The sequence below is a fragment of the Heterodontus francisci genome, chromosome 44, assembly GCF_036365525.1.
Source record: "Heterodontus francisci isolate sHetFra1 chromosome 44, sHetFra1.hap1, whole genome shotgun sequence".
In the NCBI taxonomy this organism is placed as follows: Eukaryota; Metazoa; Chordata; class Chondrichthyes; order Heterodontiformes; family Heterodontidae; genus Heterodontus; species Heterodontus francisci.
Window position 1 is genome coordinate 15,666,381 of NC_090414.1, and position 20,992 is coordinate 15,687,372.

Consider the following 20,992-nt stretch of genomic DNA (forward strand, 5'->3'; position numbering starts at 1 on the left):
CACCAGTACTGTCCCCACCAGTACTGTCCCCACCAGTACTGTCCCCACCAGTACTGTCCCCACCAGTACTGTCCCCACCAGTACTGTCCCCACCAGTACTGTCCCCACCAGTACTGTCCCCACCAGTACTGTCCCCCAGTGTTATACAGCGACAGACCCGTCCCCACCAGTACTGTACCCCAGTGTTGTACAGCGACAGACCCGTCCCCACCAGTACTGTACCCCAGTGTTGTACAGCGACAGACCCGTCCCCACCAGTACTGTACCCCAGTGTTGTACAGCGACAGACCCGTCCCCACCAGTACTGTACCCCAGTGTTATACACTGACAGACCTGTCCCCACCAGTACTGTACCCCAGTGTTATACAGTGACAGACCTGTACCCACCAGTACTGTACCCCTGTGTTATCAAGTGACAGACCCGTCCCCAATAGTACTGTACCGCAGTGTTATACAGTGACAGACCTGTCCCCACCAGTACTGTACCCCAGTGTTATACAGTGACAGACCTGTCCCCACCAGTCCTGCACCCCTCTGTTATCAAGTGACAGATCCGTCCCCACCAGTACTGTACCCCAGTGTTATACAGTGACGGACCCGTCCCCACCAGTACTGTCCCCCAGTGTTCTTCAGTGACGGACCTGTCCCCACCAGTACTGTACCGCAGTGTTATACAGTGACAGACCTGTCCCCTCCAGTACTGTACCCCAGTGTTATACATTGACAGACCTGTCCCCACCAGTACTGTCCCCACCAGTACTGCACCCCAGTGTTACACAGTGACAGGGATGTCCCCACCAGTACTGTACCCCAGTGTTATACAGTGACAGACATGTACCCACCTGTACTGTACCCCAGTGTTATACAGTGACAGGGATGCCCCCACCAGTACTGTACCCCAGTGTTAGACAGTGACAGACCTGTCCCCACCAGTACTGTACCCCAGTGTTATACAGTGACAGACCTGTACCCACCTGTACTGTACCCCAGTGTTCTTCAGTGACGGACCTGTCCCCACCAGTACTGTCCCCCAGTGTTACACAGTGACAGACCTGTCCCCACCAGTACTGTACCCCAGTGTTATACAGTGACAGACCTGTCCCCACCAGTACTGTACCCCAGTGTTATACAGTGACAGACCTGTCCCCACCAGTACTGTACCCCAGTGTTACACAGTGACAGACCTGTACCCACCTGAACTGTACCCCAGTGTTCTTCAGTGACGGACCTGTCCCCACCAGTACTGTCCCCCAGTGTTACACAGTGACAGACCTGTCCCCACCAGTACTGTACCCCAGTGTTATACAGTGACAGACCTGTCCCCACCAGTACTGTACCCCAGTGATATCAAGTGACAGACCTGTTCCCACCAGTACTGTACCCCAGTGGTTATAGAGTGACAGACCCGTCCCCACCAGTACTGTACCCCAGTGTTATAGTGACAGACCTGTCCCCACCAGTACTGTACCCCAGTGTTATCAAGTGACAGACCTGTTCCCACCAGTACTGTACCCCAGTGTTATACAGTGACAGACCTGTCCCCCTCAGTACTGTACCCCAGTGTTATACAGTGACAGACCTTTCCCCACCAGTACTGTACCCCAGTGTTATACAGTGACAGACCTGTCCCCACCAGTACTGTACCCCAGTGTTATACAGTGACAGACCTGTCCCCACCAGTACTGTACCCCAGTGTTATACAGTGACAGACCTGTCCCCACCAGTACTGTACCCCAGTGTTATACAGTGACAGACCTGTCCCCACCAGTACTGTACCCCAGTGTTATACAGTGACAGACCTGTCCCCACCAGTACTGTACCCCAGTGTTATACAGTGATAGACCTGTCCCCACCAGTACTGTACCCCAGTGTTATACAGTGACAGACCTGTCCCCACCAGTACTGTACCCCAGTGTTACACAGTGACAGACCTGTACCTACCTGTACTGTACCCCAGTGTTATGCAGTGACATACCTGTCCCCACCAGTACTGTACCCCAGTGTTTTACAGCGACAGACCGGACCCCACAAGTGCTGTACAACAGTGTTATCCGGTGACAGACCTGTACCCACCTGTACTGTACCCCAGTGTTATACAGTGACAGACCTGTCCCGAGCAGTACTGCATCCCAGTGTTATGCAGTGATAGACCTGTCCCAACCAGTACTGTACCCCAGTGTTATACAGTGACAGACCTGTCCCCACCAGTACTGTACCCCAGTGTTATACAGCGACAGACCCGTCCCCACCAGTACTGTACCCCAGTGTTATACAGTGACAGACCCGTCCCCACCAGTACTGTACCCCAGTGTTGTACAGTGACAGACCTGTCCCCACCAGTACTGTACCCCAGTGTTATACACTGACAGACCCGTCCCCACCAGTACTGTACCCCAGTGTTATACAGTGACAGACCTGTACCCACCAGTACTGTTCCCGTGTTATACAGTGACAGACCTGTCCCCAATAGTACTGTACCGCAGTGTTATACAGTGACAGACCTGTCCCCACCAGTACTGTACCCCAGTGTTATACAGTGACAGACCTGTCCCCACCAGTCCTGCACCCCTCTGTTATCAAGTGACAGATCCGTCCCCACCAGTACTGTACCCCAGTGTTATACAGTGACAGACCCGTCCCCACCAGTACTGTACCCCAGTGTTCTTCAGTGACGGACCTGTCCCCACCAGTACTGTACCGCAGTGTTAGACAGTGACAGACCCGTCCCCACCAGTACTGTCCCCACCAGTACTGTACCCCAGTGTTATACACTGACAGATCTGTACCCCAGTGTGATAGTGACAGACCAGTCCCCACCAGTACTGTACCCCAGTGTTGTACAGTGACAGACCTGTCCCCACCAGTCCTGTACCCCAGTGTTATACAGTGACAGACCCGTCCCCACCAGTACTGTACCCCAGTGTTATACAGTGACAGACCTGTCCCCACCAGTACTGTACCCCCGTGTTGTACAGCGACAGACCCGTCCCCACCAGTACTGTACCCCAGTGTTGTACAGTGACAGACCTGTCCCCACCAGTACTGTACCCCAGTGTTATACAGTGACAGACCTGTCCCCACCAGTCCTGTACCCCAGTGTTGTACAGCGACAGACCCGTCCCCACCAGTACTGTACCCCAGTGTTATACAGTGACACACCCGTCCCCACCAGTACTGTACCCCAGTGTTGTACAGCGACAGACCGGTCCCCACAAGTGCTATACCGCAGTGTTATACAGTGACAGATCTGTCCCCACCAGTACTGTACCCCAGTGTTCTTCAGTGACGGACCTGTCCCCACCAGTACTGTACCCCAGTGTTCTTCAGTGACGGACCTGTCCCCACCAGTACTGTACCCCAGTGTTCTTCAGTGACGGACCTGTCCCCACCAGTACTGTCCCCACCAGTACTGCACCCCAGTGTTATCAAGTGACAGACCTGTTCCCACCAGTACTGTACCCCAGTGTTATACAGTGACAGTCCGCAAGCAGGACCCTGAGCTTCCGGTTGCTTGCCATTTCAACACTCCCCCCTGCTCTCATGCTCACATCTCTGTCCTGGGATTGCTGCAGTGTTCCAGTGAACATCAACGCAAGCTCGAGGAACAGCATCTCATCTACCGATTAGGCACACTACAGCCTGCCGGACTGAACATTGAGTTCAATAATTTCAGAGCATGACAGCCCCCCACTTTACTTTCATTTTTAGTCATTTTTAGTTATTTTTTCTTCCTTTTTTTTGCATTCCTTTTTACATTTTTTGCATTTATTTCATTTCATCTTAGTTTGTTCAGTTTGCTTACCCACTGTTTTTTTCAGGTTGTTTTTCTTCAGGTTTGCACTTGCTGATGTTCTATATTCAGTATATTCACACCTAATCTGTACTAATGCTTTGTCTTTCAAAACACCATTAACATATTGTTTGCCTTTGCTCTGTGACCTTTTGGTCAGCTATGTGGCCTGGTCCAATCTGCACCTTCTCCTTTGTTATCTCTTGCCCAACCCCCACCTCACTTGTTTATAATCTGTGACTTTTCTAATATTTGTCAGTTCCGAAGAAGGGTCACTGACCCGAAACGTTAACTCTGCTTCTCTTTCCACAGATGCTGCCAGACCTGCTGAGTGAATCCAGCATTTCTTGTTTTTGTTTCAGATTTCCAGCATCCGCAGTATTTTGCTTTTATTATACAGTGACAGACCTGTCCCCACCAGTACTGTCCCCCAGTGTTATACAGTGACAGACCTGTACCCACCTGTACTGTACCCCAGTGTTACACAGTGACAGACCTGTCCCCACCAGTACTGTACCCCAGTGTTATACAGTGACAGACCTGTCCCCACCAGTACTGTACCCCAGTGTTATACATTGACAGACCTGTCCCCACCAGTACTGTCCCCACCAGTACTGCACCCCAGTGTTACACAGTGACAGACATGTACCGACCTGTACTGTATCCCAGTGTTATACAGTGACAGGGATGCCCCCACCAGTACTGTACCCCAGTGATAGACAGTGACAGACCTGTCCCCACCAGTACTGTACCCCAGTGTTATACAGTGACAGACCTGTACCCACCTGTACTGTACCCCAGTGTTACACAGTGACAGACCTGTCCCCACCAGTACTGTACCCCAGTGTTAGACAGTGACAGACCTGTACCCACCTGAACTGTACCCCAGTGTTCTTCAGTGACGGACCTGTCCCCACCAGTACGGTCCCCCAGTGTTACACAGTGACAGACCTGTCCCCACCAGTACTGTACCCCAGTGTTATACAGTGACAGACCTGTCCCCACCAGTACTGTACCCCAGTGATATCAAGTGACAGACCTGTCCCCACCAGTACTGTACCCCAGTGTTATACAGTGACAGACCTGTCCCCACCAGTACTGTACCCCAGTGTTACACAGTGACAGACCTGTACCCACCTGAACTGTACCCCAGTGTTCTTCAGTGACGGACCTGTCCCCACCAGTACTGTCCCCCAGTGTTACACAGTGACAGACCTGTCCCCACCAGTACTGTACCCCAGTGTTATACAGTGACAGACCTGTCCCCACCAGTACTGTACCCCAGTGATATCAAGTGACAGACCTGTTCCCACCAGTACTGTACCCCAGTGTTATCAAGTGACAGACCTGTTCCCACCAGTACTGTACCCCAGTGTTATACAGTGACAGACCTGTCCCCCTCAGTACTGTACCCCAGTGTTATACAGTGACAGTCCTTTCCCCACCAGTACTGTACCCCAGTGTTATACAGTGACAGACCTGTCCCCACCAGTACTGTACCCCAGTGTTATACAGTGACAGACCTGTCCCCACCAGTACTGTACCCCAGTGTTATACAGTGACAGACCTGTCCCCACCAGTACTGTACCCCAGTGTTACACAGTGACAGACCTGTACCCACCTGTACTGCACCCCAGTGTTACGCAGTGATAGACCTGTCCCAACCAGCACTGTACCCCAGTGTTACACAGTGACATACCTGTCCCCACCAGTACTGTACCCCAGTGTTGTACAGCGACAGACCGGTCCCCACAAGTGCTGTGCAACAGTGTTATCCGGTGACAGACCTGTACCCACCTGTACTGTACCCCAGTGTTATACAGTGACAGACCTGTCCCCACCAGTACTGTACCCCAGTGTTATACAGTGACAGACCTGTCCCCACCAGTACTGTACCCCAGTGTTATACAGTGACAGACCTGTCCCCACCAGTACTGTACCCCAGTGTTATACAGTGACAGACCTGTCCCCACCAGTACTGTACCCGTGTTACACAGTGACAGACCTTACCCACCTGTACTGTACCCCAGTGTTATGCAGTGACAGACCTGTCCCCACCAGTACTGTACCCGTGTTACACAGTGACAGACCTTACCCACCTGTACTGTACCCCAGTGTTATACAGTGACAGACCTGTCCCCACCAGTACTGTACCCGTGTTACACAGTGACAGACCTTACCCACCTGTACTGTACCCCAGTGTTATACAGTGACAGACCTGTCCCCACCAGTACTGTACCCCAGTGTTATACAGTGACAGACCTGTCCCCACCAGTACTGTACCCCAGTGTTATACAGTGACAGACCTGTCCCCACCAGTACTGTACCCGTGTTACACAGTGACAGACCTTACCCACCTGTACTGTACCCCAGTGTTATACAGTGACAGACCTGTCCCCACCAGTACTGTACCCGTGTTACACAGTGACAGACCTGTCCCCACCAGTACTGTACCCCAGTGTTACACAGTGACAGACCTTACCCACCTGTACTGTACCCCAGTGTTACACAGTGACATACCTGTCCCCACCAGTACTGTACCCGTGTTACACAGTGACAGACCTTACCCACCTGTACTGTACCCCAGTGTTACACAGTGACATACCTGTCCCCACCAGTACTGTACCCGTGTTACACAGTGACAGACCTTACCCACCTGTACTGTACCCCAGTGTTATACAGTGACAGACCTGTCCCCACCAGTACTGTACCCGTGTTACACAGTGACAGACCTGTCCCCACCAGTACTGTACCCGTGTTACACAGTGACAGACCTTACCCACCTGTACTGTACCCCAGTGTTACACAGTGACATACCTGTCCCCACCAGTACTGTACCCGTGTTACACAGTGACAGACCTTACCCACCTGTACTGTACCCCAGTGTTACACAGTGACATACCTGTCCCCACCAGTACTGTACCCGTGTTACACAGTGACAGACCTTACCCACCTGTACTGTACCCCAGTGTTACACAGTGACATACCTGTCCCCACAAGTGCTGTACAACAGTGTTATCCGGTGACAGACCTGTACCCACCTGTACTGTACCCCAGTGTTATACAGTGACAGACCTGTCCCCACCAGTACTGTACCCCAGTGTTATACAGTGACAGACCTGTCCCCACCAGTACTGTACCCCAGTGTTATACAGTGACAGACCTGTCCCCACCAGTACTGTACCCCAGTGTTACACAGTGACAGACCCGTCCCCACCAGTACTATACCCCAGTGTTATACAGTGACAGACCTGTACCCACCTGTACTGTACCCCAGTGTTATGCAGTGACAGACCTGTCCCGAGCAGTACTGCATCCCAGTGTTATACAGTGACAGACCTGTCCCCACCAGTACTGTACCCCAGTGTTACACAGTGACAGACCCGTCCCCACCAGTACTATACCCCAGTGTTATACAGTGACAGACCTGTACCCACCTGTACTGTACCCCAGTGTTATGCAGTGACAGACCTGTCCCGAGCAGTACTGCATCCCAGTGTTATGCAGTGATAGACCTGTCCCAACCAGTACTGTACCCCAGTGTTGTACAGCGACAGACCCGTCCCCACCAGTACTGTACCCCAGTGTTATACAGTGACAGACCTGTCCCTTTCAGTACTGTACCCCAGTGTTATACAGTGACAGACCTGTCCCCACCAGTACTGCACCCCAGTGTTACACAGTGACAGACCTGTCCCCACCAGTACTGTACCCCAGTGTTATACATTGACAGACCTGTCCCCACCAGTACTGTCCCCACCAGTACTGTACCCCAGTGATAGACAGTGACAGACCTGTCCCCACCAGTACTGTACCCCAGTGTTATACAGTGACAGACCTGTACCCACCTGTACTGTACCCCAGTGTTACACAGTGACAGACCTGTCCCCACCAGTACTGTACCCCAGTGTTATACAGTGACAGACCTGTCCCCACCAGTACTGTACCCCAGTGTTAGACAGTGACAGACCTGTACCCACCTGAACTGTACCCCAGTGTTCTTCAGTGACGGACCTGTCCCCACCAGTACGGTCCCCCAGTGTTACACAGTGACAGACCTGTCCCCACCAGTACTGTACCCCAGTGTTAAACAGTGACAGACCTGTCCCCACCAGTACTGTACCCCAGTGATATCAAGTGACAGACCTGTCCCCACCAGTACTGTACCCCAGTGTTATACAGTGACAGACCTGTCCCCACCAGTACTGTACCCCAGTGTTATACAGTGACAGACCTGTCCCCACCAGTACTGTACCCCAGTGTTACACAGTGACAGACCTGTACCCACCTGAACTGTACCCCAGTGTTCTTCAGTGACGGACCTGTCCCCACCAGTACTGTCCCCCAGTGTTACACAGTGACAGACCTGTCCCCACCAGTACTGTACCCCAGTGTTATACAGTGACAGACCTGTCCCCACCAGTACTGTACCCCAGTGATATCAAGTGACAGACCTGTTCCCACCAGTACTGTACCCCAGTGTTATCAAGTGACAGACCTGTTCCCACCAGTACTGTACCCCAGTGTTATACAGTGACAGACCTGTCCCCCTCAGTACTGTACCCCAGTGTTATACAGTGACAGACCTTTCCCCACCAGTACTGTACCCCAGTGTTATACAGTGACAGACCTGTCCCCACCAGTACTGTACCCCAGTGTTATACAGTGACAGACCTGTCCCCACCAGTACTGTACCCCAGTGTTATACAGTGACAGACCTGTCCCCACCTGTACTGCACCCCAGTGTTATGCAGTGATAGACCTGTCCCAACCAGCACTGTACCCCAGTGTTATACAGTGACAGACCTGTCCCCACCAGTACTGCACCCCAGTGGTTATACAGTGACAGACCTGTCCCCACCAGTACTGTACCCCAGTGTTATACAGTGACAGACCTGTCCCCACCAGTACTGCACCCCAGTGTTATGCAGTGATAGACCTGTCCCAACCAGCACTGTACCCCAGTGTTACACAGTGACATACCTGTCCCCACCAGTACTGTACCCCAGTGTTATACAGTGACAGACCTGTCCCCACAAGTGCTGTGCAACAGTGTTATCCGGTGACAGACCTGTACACACCTGTACTGTACCCCAGTGTTATACAGTGACAGACCTGTCCCCACCAGTACTGTACCCCAGTGTTATACAGTGACAGACCTGTCCCCACCAGTACTGTACCCCAGTGTTATACAGTGACAGACCTGTCCCCACCAGTACTGTACCCCAGTGTTATACAGTGACAGACCTGTCCCCACCAGTACTGTACCCGTGTTACACAGTGACAGACCTTACCCACCTGTACTGTACCCCAGTGTTATGCAGTGACAGACCTGTCCCCACCAGTACTGTACCCGTGTTACACAGTGACAGACCTTACCCACCTGTACTGTACCCCAGTGTTATACAGTGACAGACCTGTCCCCACCAGTACTGTACCCGTGTTACACAGTGACAGACCTTACCCACCTGTACTGTACCCCAGTGTTATACAGTGACAGACCTGTCCCCACCAGTACTGTACCCCAGTGTTATACAGTGACAGACCTGTCCCCACCAGTACTGTACCCCAGTGTTATACAGTGACAGACCTGTCCCCACCAGTACTGTACCCCAGTGTTATACAGTGACAGACCTGTCCCCACCAGTACTGTACCCCAGTGTTATACAGTGACAGACCTGTCCCCACCAGTACTGTACCCGTGTTACACAGTGACAGACCTTACCCACCTGTACTGTACCCCAGTGTTATACAGTGACAGACCTGTCCCCACCAGTACTGTACCCCAGTGTTGTACAGCGACAGACCTGTCCCCACCAGTACTGTACCCCAGTGTTATACAGTGACAGACCTGTCCCCACCAGTACTGTACCCCAGTGTTATACAGTGACAGACCTGTCCCCACCAGTACTGTACCCCAGTGTTATACAGTGACAGACCTGTCCCCACCAGTACTGTACCCCAGTGTTATACAGTGACAGACCTGTCCCCACCAGTACTGTACCCGTGTTACACAGTGACAGACCTTACCCACCTGTACTGTACCCCAGTGTTATACAGTGACAGACCTGTCCCCACCAGTACTGTACCCCAGTGTTGTACAGCGACAGACCTGTCCCCACCAGTACTGTACCCCAGTGTTATACAGTGACAGACCTGTCCCCACCAGTACTGTACCCCAGTGTTATACAGTGACAGACCTGTCCCCACCAGTACTGTACCCCAGTGTTATACAGTGACAGACCTGTCCCCACCAGTACTGTACCCCAGTGTTATACAGTGACAGACCTGTCCCCACCAGTACTGTACCCCAGTGTTACACAGTGACAGACCTGTACCCACCTGTACTGTACCCCAGTGTTATACAGTGACAGACCTGTCCCGAGCAGTACTGCATCCCAGTGTTATACAGTGACAGACCTGTCCCCACCAGTACTGTACCCCAGTGTTGTACAGTGACAGACCTGTCCCGAGCAGTACTGCATCCCAGTGTTATGCAGTGATAGACCTGTCCCCACCAGTACTGTACCCCAGTGTTGTACAGTGACAGACCTGTCCCGAGCAGTACTGCATCCCAGTGTTATGCAGTGATAGACCTGTCCCCACCAGTACTGTACCCCAGTGTTATACAGTGACAGACCTGTCCCGAGCAGTACTGCATCCCAGTGTTATGCAGTGACAGACCTGTCCCCACCAGTACTGTACCCCAGTGTTGTACAGCGACAGACCCGTCCCCACCAGTACTGTACCCCAGTGTTATACAGTGACAGGGATACCCCCACCAGTACTGTACCCCAGTGTTATACAGTGACAGACCTGTACCCACCAGTACTGTTCCCGTGTTATACAGTGACAGACCTGTCCCCACCAGTACTGTACCCCTGTGTTATCAAGTGACAGACCCGTCCCCAATAGTACTGTACCCCAGTGTTATACAGTGACAGACCTGCACCCACCAGTCCTGCACCCCTGTGTTATCAAGTGACAGATCCGTCCCCACCAGTACTGTACCCCAGTGTTATACAGTGACAGACCCGTCCCCACCAGTACTGTACCCCAGTGTTCTTCAGTGACGGACCTGTCCCCACCAGTACTCTACCGCAGTGTTAGACAGTGACAGACCCGTCCCCACCAGTACTGTACCCCAGTGTTATACATTGACAGACCTGTCCCCACCAGTCCTGTACCCCAGTTTTGTACAGCGACAGACCTGTCCCTACCAGTACTGTACCCCAGTGTTATACACTGACAGATTTGTACCCACCAGTACTGTACCGCAGTGTGATAGTGACAGACCAGTCCCCACCAGTACTGTACCCCAGTGTTATACAGTGACAGACCTGTACCCACCTGTACTGTACCCCTGTGTTATACAGTGACAGACCTGTCCCCACCAGTACTGTACCCCAGTGTTACACAATGACAGGCCTGTATCCACCAGTACTGTACCCCAGTGTTATACAGTGACAGACCTGTTCCCACCAGTACTGTACCCCAGTGTTATACAGTGACAGACCTGTCCCCACCAGTACTGTACCCCAGTGTTATACAGTGACAGACCTGTACCCACCTGTACTGTTCCCCTGTGTTATACAGTGACAGACCTGTCCCCACCAGTACTGTACCCCAGTGTTACACAATGACAGACCTGTCCCCACCAGTACTGTACCCCAGTGTTATACAGTGACAGACCTGTTCCCACCAGTACTGTACCCCAGTGTTATACAGTGACAGACCTGTTCCCACCAGTACTGTACCCCAGTGTTATAGTGACAGACCTGTACTGTAGCTCAGTGTTATACCCAATGTTCTTCTGCCCACAGGTGCGTCTCTATGACCCGAGCACTCCGCAGCGTAGGCCTGTCCTGGAGATGACCTACGACGAGTACCCGTTAACTGCACTCTCCCTGACCTCTGATGCAAAGTGAGTGTGGAGGGAGCTTTACTCTGTATCTGACCCCCGTACTGTCCCTGTCCTGGGAGTGTTTGTTGGGGATAGTGTGGAGGGAGCTTTACTCTGTATCTAACCCCCGTACTGTCCCTGTCCTGGGAGTGTTTGTTGGGGATAGTGTGGAGGGAGCTTTACTCTGTATCTGACCCCCGTGCTGTCCCTGTCCTGGGAGTGTTTAATGCTGGTCCTTGTTTGATTCCTCTTTGTAATGTCACACAGCTTGTTCAACAGTGGAAGGGCAGTAAGAAAGGAGGGAGAAAGACCTCTTGTTCGACCCTGTCTGTTCCAAAGCATTTTACAACCAATGACGTCACTGCCATCACTGTTGATATGTCGGAAACCCTGCAGCCAGTTTGTGCACTGTAAGATCCCACAAACGCGGGGTTTGTATTTCGGGATGCAGTCGGTCTGCGCCTTGTGTTCCAGATCCTGATGGAGAATTGTCCAGATTGCACTCTGCCAGTCCGTGAATCCGAATTTATTTTTTTTGCCGTTAACATCCGCAAGCTGCCAGGCTGCTCGTCAAGGCCAAACTGTTTCCGTGTTTCCCCATGGAACAGGAAACTGCCATCCCTGCTCGGAGCATGAAACTCCAGTCTGGCCACCCCCTAAGCTTCAAACTAACAGCTAACTGAGGCCCGTCTCCAGTAAATATGAAAGAACCTATTGGAAGAAGATTTCCTTTGTCGCACGCAGTTTGGATTTCTTGACATATTTGCGTATTTGTGCAGTCTCTCCCTCCTTTGCACGACTCTCTTGGCTGCTTTCGGGTCGTGCAGTGTCTTAACTGTTGCGTTGATGATTTGAGTTGTGTAGGTTTTAGTTTTTTTTTTTGCATCAATGACTGATATCAGCTCAGCTGAGTCGGTCTCAAACCAGCCCTCGCTGCGGGTTCCGCCTTTACCAAATGACGCTTCTGCTGCTTCCTGGACGATTGAGCTCAGTGACTTCCTCGCTTCATCGATGCCGGCGTCGTGGGTATATCCTGGCAGGGCAAAATCGCCAGTGCTGCAGACCGCTCCCACGAGCTGGTGACTCCCTGGTGTCCTGGGGCCAATATTTATCCCTCAACCAACATCGCTGAAACGGATGATCTGGGTCATTATCACATTGCTGCTTGTGGGATCTTGCTGTGCGCGATTTGCTCCGTTACAGCAGCGACTTCCTTTCAAATGTGCCCGAGTCTGTGAAAGGCGCTATAGAAATGCAAGTCTCGCTTTAATGGTGTTCGGTGTTAAAAGTCTGCGTTCCGCTCACTTCACGGAACCCCCCCCCCCCCCCCGTCACTAACTCTGTTGCCTTTTCCCCCCCCCTCTTGCAGTGCGGTCGTCGTGGGTAACACGCGTGGACAGATGGCAGTTATGGACCTCCGGAAAGGTGAGGACTGGTTCCCGCGCCTTCCTGTCACGTCTTCCCTGGAGTGCTGGGCAGTCCTTCCTGATGTGACACCACGCACGGGAAGTCATCGTGACGGAGAGGAGGGACAGTCAGCGTGCTCCTCCGATCCGATCAGCACTGACCAATATCTCAGCCTCATTCCGTAATCCTTAATCCCCTCAGCCAACAAAAATCTGTCCGTCTCCGTTTTCAAATTTTTAATTGACTACCCCCCCCACCAGCCCCGACAGCTTTCTGCGGGGGTGGGGGGGCGGGAGGAGAGTTCCAGATTTCCCCCCCTCTTTGTGCAAAGAAGTGCTTCCTGGCTAATCGTAAATACAATTCAGTACCAGGATCACTGCAGTTCTTGATGTATATGGGAAGACTTGGGGCTACAGGGTGCAATTTTGAAATTTGCAAAAAAAACTCCACAATATCTTTTAAAGATGGCAGGACAGGCTAACAAAGCAGTTAATAAAGCACGTAGAGTCCTGAGCTTTATAAATCGAGACAGAGTACCAAAGCCAAGATGTTATGCTAAATCCATATAAAAACAGCCCCAGCTGTGTCCAGTTCCGGGCACCCCGCTTTAGGAGAGAGCACAGAAGAGATTTACTGGAATGGTTCCAGGGATGAGGGATGACAGTTCTGTGGAGAAGCTGTTCTCCTCCGAGCAGAGACGGTTAAGGGGAGAGTTGGACGAGGTGTTTAAAACCATGAAGGGTTTCGACAGAGTAATTAACGAGAAACTGTTCCCAGTTCCTGAAGGGTCGATAACCAGAGGGCACAGCTTGAAGGCGATTGGTAAAAGAACCAGAGGCGAATTTTTACCCAATGAGTGGTTCGGATTTGGAACGCGCCGCCTGATTGGTGGAGACAGATTCAATAGGAGCCTACAAAAGGGAATTGGATAAATACTTGAAAGGGGGAAATGAATTGCAAGGATGTGGGGAAAGAGGTAGTTGGGGGGGCGGGGGGGGGAGTGGAAGAGTGGGACTAACTGGATTGCTCTTTGAAAGAGCCAGTACAGACTCGATGGGCTGAATGGCCTCCTTCTGTGCTGTGCTATTCTGTAAATTAGATCACCCCCTTAATATTCTATATTTGAGGGAATACAAGCCCAGCTTGTTCACCCTCTCCTTGTAATTTAACCTTTTTAACCCCAGTGTCATTCTGGTGAATCTGCACTGCACCCCCTCCAAGGCCAATATATCCTTCCTGAGGTGTGATGGGAGAGTCCATTGAACCACTCAGTCATGAGCTACACACCCCTTGCCCCTTAATGGTATGCACCACCTCATTGCCATCAAGGAGATGGCTCCACCCTTGAGGGCAGCATTGAGGCCAGTCACTTCAAGCCCTGCTGCCTGTATTTCCTGGGACACTCTGGGAATTCTGCAGTAACTCACCTCCTGACTCCCCAAAGCCTGTCCACCATCTACAAGGCACAAGTCAGGAGTGTGATGGAATACTCTCCACTTGCCTGGATGGGTGCAGCTCCAACAACACTCAAGAAGCTCGACACCATCCAGGACAAAGCAGCCCGCTTGATTGGCACCCCATCCATAAACATTCACTCCCTCTACCACCGACGCACAGTGGCAGCAGTGTGTACCATCTACAAGATGCACTGCAGCAACTCACCAAGGCTCCTTAGACAGCACCTTCCAAACCCGCAACCTCTACCTCCTGGAAGAACAAGGGCAGCAGATGCATGGGAACACCACCTCCTGCAAGTTCCCCTCCAAGTCTCACACCATATTGACTTGCAACTATATCGGCCGTTCGTTCACTGTCGCTGGGTCAAAATCCTGGAACTCCCTTCCTAACAGCACTGTGGGTGTACCTACCCCACATGGACTGCAGCGGTTCAAGAAGGCAGCTCACCAACCACCTTCTCAAGGGCGATTAGGGATGGGTAATAAATGCTGGCCTGGCCAGCGAGACCCACATCCCATGAATAAATAAATAAAAAGTCAGAGGTGACATGAGGAATTTTTGTTTTTTACACAGTGAGTTGTTGTGATCTGGAACGCGCTGCCTGAAAGGACGGTGGAAGCAGATTCAATAGTAACTTTCAAAAGGGAATTGGATAAATAAGTTAAAGGAGAAGTTTACAGGGCTGTGGGGAAGGAGCAGGGGTGGGGGGGGGGGGGAGGAAGTGTAGGATTAATCGAATAGCTCTTTCAAAGAGCCGGCACAGGCACGATGGGCCGAATGGCCTCATTGTGCACTGTATCATTCTCTGAAGTCGTCTCCTGTACATTGCCAGTGGATGGAGGGCACTCTGCGGCACCAGATTTCCCGCGGTTGTCCATGCTATAGTGAACCTGGACTGAGGACAGTCTCCAGGGACAGGGCTGGCAGAAGCTGCCAGATAGACAGTCACCTGGTCAGCGGTGAAGGAACACTGGGGGTGGTTAGGAGAGGTGGGATGTGATTGTGTTGTTTGTTTGTCCGCTTGCTAATGGTTACCGTCTCTGGCTTTCCCTCAGGGAGGCTGCTGAAGTGTTTAAAAGGCCAGGCCGGGAGTATCCGGGGCCTCCAGTGTCACCCCAGCCTGCCGTTGGTGGCATCCTGCAGCCTGGATCGCTTCCTCCGAGTCCACAACACAGACACCAAGGCGCTGCTGCACAAGGTGAGACCCCCCCTTCTCCCCACCCCCACTCAGAGAGATCCCTGTCCCTGCTTTCCCCCCCCCCCCCCACCCCACCTGCCTGGAGGCGATCTGAACCCGCCCCCTCGCACAGGGAGACATCCTGGGTACGGACGGGTCGAGGGGGGGAGCGGGTAAGGACCGTTCGGGTGATGTGCTGATCAGTGCAGCCGGTGAGCTCCCTGCAGTGCTGTGCAGCTGAATTCTTCCCCATGTTCAATCTGTGTCTGCTTCCGTTTCAAGGTTTACCTGAAGTCCCGTCTGAACTGCCTCCTGTTCACAAGCCGAGAGAACTGGGAGGTGAGTAATCAGCTGGGAGATGAAACCTACCTCAAGGGAATGTCATGATCAACTCCACTCTGAGTCAAAAAGTGGTGCATTACAGACACTTGAGTCCTTAATCCAGGCCCACTGTCAGAGGGGCAGTACTGAGGGAGCGCCGCACTGTCAGAGGGTCGGTACTGAGGGAGCGCCGCACTGTCAGAGGGGCAGTACTGAGGGAGCACCGCACTGTCAGAGGGTTGGTACTGAGGGAGCGCCGCACTGTCGGAGGGTCAGTACTGAGGGAGCGCCGCACTGTCGGAGGGTCAGTACTGAGGGAGCACCGCACTGTCGGAGGGTCGTTACTGAGGGAGCGCCGCACTGTCGGAGGGTCGTTACTGAGGGAGCGCCGCACTGTCGGAGGGTCAGTACTGAGGGAGCACCGCACTGTCGGAGGGTCAGTACTGAGGGAGTGAAACTATTTAAAGTCCCATGCAGAAGACGACCCCTCTGACAGAGTCGCTGGTGAGTTTCCTGCCCATCCCTGTTGCCCTGTAATGAAAATGTTTGACATCTCCTTCCTACCATTGAAAGTCTTCCTACCATTGAAAGTGGGGGGAGGGCTTCATGAGCGGGGAATGAAGTCAATCACGGTGTGCGACTGGATTCCCCGTGTGGGCCCAGACCGGGCAAGGGAAGCAGGACAGCTTCCCGAAAGATTTATCGGATAATCCGAACACACCCTCCACTCGGTATCTTCCAGTCTGAAATGGGAGTGGGGGAAGGGTGGCAATGGGCATTAATCTGCTCCGTGACTTCAAGCCCCACTCCAGAGTCTAGAATCCGTAATCCAGGCGGACTCTCCCAGCGCCGGTACTGAGGGAGTGCTGCACTGTCAGAGGTGCCGTCCTTCGGATGAGAAGTTAAACCGAGGCCCCGCCCGCCCTCTCCGGGGGATGTAAAAGATCCCTTGGCCGCTACTGGAAGAAGGGCGGGGGAGGGGGCAGTTGTCCCCAGTGTCCTGGGTCCACTATTAATCCCTCAACCCAACAGTTAAAACATTTTATCGGGTCGCTATCACATTGCTGTTTGTGGGATCTTGCTGTGCGTCCGATGGGAAAGTATTCTGCATGGAAGGTTGAGGGGCGATTGAAGATTTTTGAAAGGAATTGATGGGTCAGGTGGAAGCTTTTCCGCGGCTCAGTGAGTCCAGGACGAGGTGAGGCCGCGTGAGCTTGTGGTCAGAGGCAGGGGAGAAGTTCACACAAAGGTCGAACTCTCAAATAAAAAAAAGCAGTAGATTAACCATTTGGAATCTGAAACGAATAGATTAGCCGAGGGTGTGAATGAAACATGGAGCTAAGGCAACTGGATTGTGGTAGGGTGCAGGTCAGCCCTGATCTCTGTGAATGATGGAACAGCTGAATGGCCGTTCCTCGACGCGTCCCTTTGTGTGAAATGTTTGACGTGAAACTGTTGTCCCTTAAAAGGAGCAGGATGCAGAACCCACAGACAAAGAGGGTGTGAAGGAGGATGAAGATGACGAAATCTGGGACTCAATGGCGACGGTCACCGACAGAACTGAGTCAAAGAGGAAACCGGACCAACAGGAAACGCCCAACAGGCAGAAGAGGCGGAAACAAATGAGCATAGATTCTTAGGCTGTAGCTCAGTCTCTCTCTGTAAATTGATTTATTATCTCACTGGCCCCGTGTCTCTCCTTCTGTAATCCGTTCGACCTGCCGGAGCCACAGTCTGCGTTGACCCACATATCAGCTCCCGACGAACCCCGTGTGCAAGGCCTCTAACTCCAGCTGGGATCCTCCGTCACTCCTTTGCTATTTCTCCTCCTGCGCGTCCCCGTTCTTCTCCCACCCGCCTCCCATCTCCGCACTGATCCTTCACGCGTGAGGCTGTTTTGAGTGAGGGAGGTGATCGGTGGTGACTGGACCGGATTCCCATCTGGAAATGTGCTGGTTACTGGGTGGGTTTGAGTGGTGAGCTGGTACTGGGCTGCTGGGGGCCAGCTACCAAGAGTTTCCGACCTCGGGCTGCCGATGGGAGCCTCGCCCGGCCCCCCCTCCCCCGGGTTCACTGAGAAATGTCGCACTGGCTAGCGGTTCATTTAGTGGAGGCCATCCTGGAGAACAGAGCACTTTGCTGGGGGTTGGGAGGCCGATTGCCAGACAGTCGGTGCATGAGGCTATTCGACTGCAGGGGCATCACAGCCAGGCACATTTCCCTGGTTTTGATCGTCCTTGTTTCGCCCCCCCCCCCCCCACCCCACCTCCTTGCTTCACCACCTCCCTCTCTGCCTTGTTCAATCTGCCCCCTCCTGATCCCATTACTGAGTCAATCTGATGAGCACTGTGACCCAGACTGGCACGCTGCATATCCTGGCATTGCTGGGCATCATGTTGAGGTCAGCCTGACCTCCGGTGGTCCCTGCATCTCCCTCCCGTCTTAACGGCAAGAGGGATGGGGAGAGCCATTGCAGAGACATGGCTGCAGGATGACATGGATTGGGACCTGAATATTGAAGGATACGTGGCATTTAGGAAGGACAGGAGGCTAGGAAAAGGTTAGAAGGAGTAGTTCTGTTAATTAATGATGGTATTGGTGCGATAGAGAGGGATGACCTAAGTTCAGGAGACCAGGACGTAGAAGCAGTTTGGATAGAGATGAGAAATCATAAAGGCAAGAAGTCACTTGTGTGAGTGGTGGCAGCTTGTCAGAAAGGTACAGCGATCATCATGGGAGATTTTAACCTACATATAGACTGGAAAAATCAGATGGGCAGAGGTAGCCTAGATGAAGAGTACATAGAATGTTTTCGGGATGATTTCTTGGAACAGTAAGTTCTGGAGCCAACCAGAGAGCAGGCTATACTAGACCTCATAATGTGCAACGAGATAGGATTAATTAATTAATCATAGCTAAGGCACCCCTAGGTATCAGCGATCATAATATGATTGAATTTTACATTCAGTTTGAGGGAGAGAAGAGTGGGTCCAAGACTAGTATTTTAAACTTAGATAAGGGCAATTACGAGGACATGAAAGCAGAGCTAGCTAAAGTAAACCGGCAAATCAGATTAAGGGATAGGTCACTAGAGATGCAGTGGCAGACATTTAAGGGGATATTTCAGAATACACAGAATTGATACATTTCAATGAGAAAGAAAAATTCCCATTTGGGGGGGGGGGGGGAGGTGGTGGGGACCCGCCATTCGTGGTGAACTGGAACAGTTAAAGATAATATCAAACGCAAAGAAAATGTATATAATTGCACAAAGATGGGTGGCAGGTCAGAAGATAGAACAGAATATAAAAAAACAACAAAGAATGACTAAAAGATTGATAAGGCAGGTAAAATTAGAGTACCAGAGAAAGCCAGCTAGAAATATAAAGACAGATGGTAAGAGTTTCTATAGATATTTTTAAAAGAAAAGTTAGCACTAAGTGAACGTTGATCCTATAAGAAAGTGAGTCTGGGGAATTAATAATGGATAATAAGGAGATAGCAGATGAATTGAACAGATATTTTGCATCAGTCTTCACTATTGAGGATACAAGTAACATCCCAGAATTAGCTGTAAATCAGGAAATGGAAGGGAGGGAGGAACTCAAGAAAATTACAATCACCAGGGAAGTGGTACTGAACAAATAGTTGGAGCTGTGGGCTGACAAGTCCCCAGGTGCTGATGGACTTCATCCTAGGGTGTTAGAAGAAGTGGCTAGTGAGATAGTTGATGTGTTAGTTTTAATTTTCCAATATTCCCTAGATTCAGAGAAGGTTCCATTAGACTGGAAAATAGCAAATGTAACTCCTTTATTCAAAAAGGGAGGGAGACAGAAAGCAGGAAACTATTGGCCAGTTAGCTTAACATTTGTCTTAGGGAAAATGTTACATGCTATTATTAAAGATGTTATAGCGGAGCATTTAGAAAAATTCAAGGTAATCAGGCAGAGTCAACATGGTTTTGTGAAAGGGAAATCATGTTTAACCAATTTATTGGAGTTCTTTGAGGGAGTTACATGTGCTGTGGATAAAGGGGACCCAGTGGATGTACTGTACTTAGATTTCCAAAAGGCATTTGATAAGGTGCCACATCAAAGGTTATTGCAGAAAATAAAAGCTCATGGGGTAGGGGGTAACATATTGGCATGGATAGAAGATTGGCTAGGTAACAGGAAACGGAGAGTAGGCATAAATGAGTCATTTTCTGGTTGGCAAGATGTAACAAGTGGTGTGCCACAGGGATCTGTGCTGGGGCCTCAACTTTTTACAATTTATATAAATGACTTAGATGAAGGGACCGAAGGTATGGTTGCTAAATTTGCTGATGACAAAAGGATAGGTAGGAAAGTAGGTTGTAAAGAGGACATGAGGCTACAAAGGGATATAGATTGGTTAAATGAGTAGGCAAAAATCTGGCAGATGGAGTATGATGTGGGAAAATGCAAAGTTGACCATTTGGGCAGGATGAATAAAAAAGAAGCATATTATCTAAATGGTGAGAGATTGCGGATGCAGAGGGATCTGGGTGTCCTAGTGCATGAATTACAAAAAGTTAGTATACAGGTACAGCATGTATTTAGGAAAGCTAATAGAATGTTATCATTTATCGCGAGGAGAATTGAATACAAAAGTAGGGAGGTTATGCTTCAGCTATACAGGGCATTGGTGAGACCACATCTGGGATACTGGATGTAAATGCGTTGGAGGCAGTACAGAGAAGGTTTACTAGACTAATGCCTGGAATGGGTGGGCTGTCTTATAAGGAAAGATTGGAGAGGCTAGGCTTGTATCTGCTGGAATTTAGAAGAGTAAGAGGTGACTTGATTGAAACATACAAGATCCTGAGGGGTCTTGACAGGGTGGATGTGGAAAGGATGTTTCCCCTTGTAGGAGAATCTAGAACCAGGGGCTCATTGACAGAGATGAGGAAAAATAA

At 51.3% G+C, this 20,992-nt stretch overlaps 1 protein-coding gene across 2 annotated transcripts in view; it reads left to right on the forward strand.

Moving 5' to 3' along the window:
• Positions 1–17,741, forward strand: part of wdr74 (WD repeat domain 74) — a 29,635-nt gene extending 11,894 nt beyond the window's left edge. For both annotated transcript variants that reach the window (XM_068021751.1, XM_068021753.1), the window contains 5 exons: positions 11,614–11,714; positions 13,063–13,118; positions 15,614–15,756; positions 16,018–16,074; positions 17,526–17,741. In XM_068021751.1, the coding sequence (XP_067877852.1) occupies positions 11,614–11,714; positions 13,063–13,118; positions 15,614–15,756; positions 16,018–16,074; positions 17,526–17,696 (528 nt within the window). In that variant the 3' untranslated portion in view covers positions 17,697–17,741. The remainder of the gene's footprint in view (positions 1–11,613; positions 11,715–13,062; positions 13,119–15,613; positions 15,757–16,017; positions 16,075–17,525) is intronic.
• The last annotated feature ends 3,251 nt before the right edge of the window (positions 17,742–20,992 follow it).